Source organism: Primulina eburnea, chromosome 11 (genome assembly GCF_022965805.1).
Source record: "Primulina eburnea isolate SZY01 chromosome 11, ASM2296580v1, whole genome shotgun sequence".
NCBI lineage: Eukaryota > Viridiplantae > Streptophyta > Magnoliopsida > Lamiales > Gesneriaceae > Primulina > Primulina eburnea.
In genome coordinates, this window is record NC_133111.1 from 12,470,210 (window position 1) to 12,471,936 (window position 1,727).

Genomic DNA, 1,727 nt, shown 5'->3' on the forward strand with positions numbered 1-1,727 from the left:
TCTTATGCAAATAATAAGAATGTGTTGAATCCTCCACCGGGGTTCAATACATCAAAGGGGGAAGGAAAACCTTCGTTTGAGGATTTAGTAGGAACATTTGTTACTGAGTCCGGAACGAGGATGGCACGGACTGAATCTCGCCTTGACAATATGGAAACTCACATGGGAAATATGGGTGCCACAATGAAATCTTTGGAAACTCAAATTGGACAGTTGGCTACCGCATTGAGAGATCAGAACAGGGGTCAATTTCCGAGTAATACGGAAGTTAATCCAAAAGAGCAGTGCAAGGCCGTCACTTTGAGGAGCGGCAAAGAATTAGAGGTTCAAAGTCCCAAGAAGATGGTGGAAAGTGAGAAGTCGGTGGAAGATGTTGAGTTTGAGGTTATAACAGAGAATAAAGTTGAGGACTTTAAGACAAAAGTTGTACAACCTCCTGCATTTAAACCTGCCATTCCATACCTCAAAGGTTCAAAAAGAAGATTTTAGATGATCAATTTGAAAAATTCCTTGATATTTTTAAGAAGATACACATCAATATACCATTTACTGATGCCTTGGAGCAAATGCCCAACTATGCCAAGTTCATTAAAGATGTGATGTCTAAAAAGAGGAAGCTGCAAGAGTTTGAGACAGTGAAGCTTACTGAGGAGTGCAGTGCCATCTTACAAAAGAAATTACCACAAAAATTGAAAGATCCAGCGAGTTTTACTATTCCTTGCTTTATTGGTGGTTCTCATTTTAGTAAAGCTTTACGTGATTTAGGAGCAAGTATTAATTTGATGCAATTTTCTATTTTCAGGAAACTGGAGCTTGGAGAAGTTAAACCAACCACTATCACCCTACAGCTTGCAGACAGAAGTCTTACGTATCCAAGAGGGATCGTCGAGGATGTATTGGTAAAAGTGGATAAGTTTATTTTTCCTGCAGACTTTGTGATTCTAGATATGGAAGAGGATAATGATGCTCCATTAATCTTTGGGAGACCGTTCCTGGCAACTGGAAGGGCATTGATAGATGTGCATAAGGGTGAACTCACCTTGAGAGTTGGTGGAGAAGAAGTCATTTTCAATATCTATCATGCCATGAAGGGATCAAATGAGGTAAGTACGTGTAAAAGTATTGATGTAATTGATTCATGTGTATCTCATGTTGGTGCAGGTAGAATGACGAAAGATTCTTTAGAGAGATGTTTGTTAGAATCGGCGTCTACATTGGATGAAGATGATTGGGACGTGCAAGATGAGATACTAGCTCTCAATACACTGCCTAAAGAAAAGAGTGATGTACATCATGTAGAGTTACTTGAAAATGCAAGTAAAGAGGTACCAAAAGCATCTCCTGAATTGAAGGAACTGCCAAGCCACCTTTGTTATGCATTTTTAGGTGAAAATTCGACATATCCGGTAATCATCTGTTCTTTTCTTAATTGTACTGAAAAAGAGAAATTGTTGAGAGTGTTGAGGGAATTTAAATCTGCTTTGGGATGGACAATTGCTGATATAAGGGGAATTAGCCCTACTGTTTGTATGCATAAAATCTTGATGCAGGAGTCATATTCACCCTATGTTGATCATCAGAGAAGGCTTAATCCAGCAATGAAAGAGGTTGTGAGGGCTGAGGTATTAAAATTGTTAAATGCTGGTGTTATTTATGCTATATCTGATAGCTCGTGGGTTTCACCAGTACAAGTAGTGCCTAAGAAGGGAGGAATAACTGTAGTGAGA

At 39.0% G+C, this 1,727-nt stretch overlaps 1 protein-coding gene across 1 annotated transcript; it reads left to right on the forward strand.

The window, feature by feature from the left end:
* The first annotated feature begins 566 nt into the window (after positions 1-566).
* LOC140805403 (uncharacterized) lies at positions 567-1,170 on the forward strand. The gene is made up of 3 exons (XM_073161675.1): positions 567-861; positions 946-1,103; positions 1,162-1,170. The coding sequence occupies exons 1-3, from the start codon at positions 567-569 to the stop codon at positions 1,168-1,170; spliced, it is 462 nt and encodes a 153-aa protein (XP_073017776.1).
* The last annotated feature ends 557 nt before the right edge of the window (positions 1,171-1,727 follow it).

Bases quoted from the DNA above. Each gene is read 5' to 3' on its own strand.
- LOC140805403 (XM_073161675.1), top strand. From the start codon at position 567: ATGCCCAACTATGCCAAGTTCATTAAAGATGTGATGTCTAAAAAGAGG. The intron at 862-945 runs GTCTTACGTATC...TTGTGATTCTAG, and splicing joins CCTACAGCTTGCAGACAGAA to ATATGGAAGAGGATAATGAT.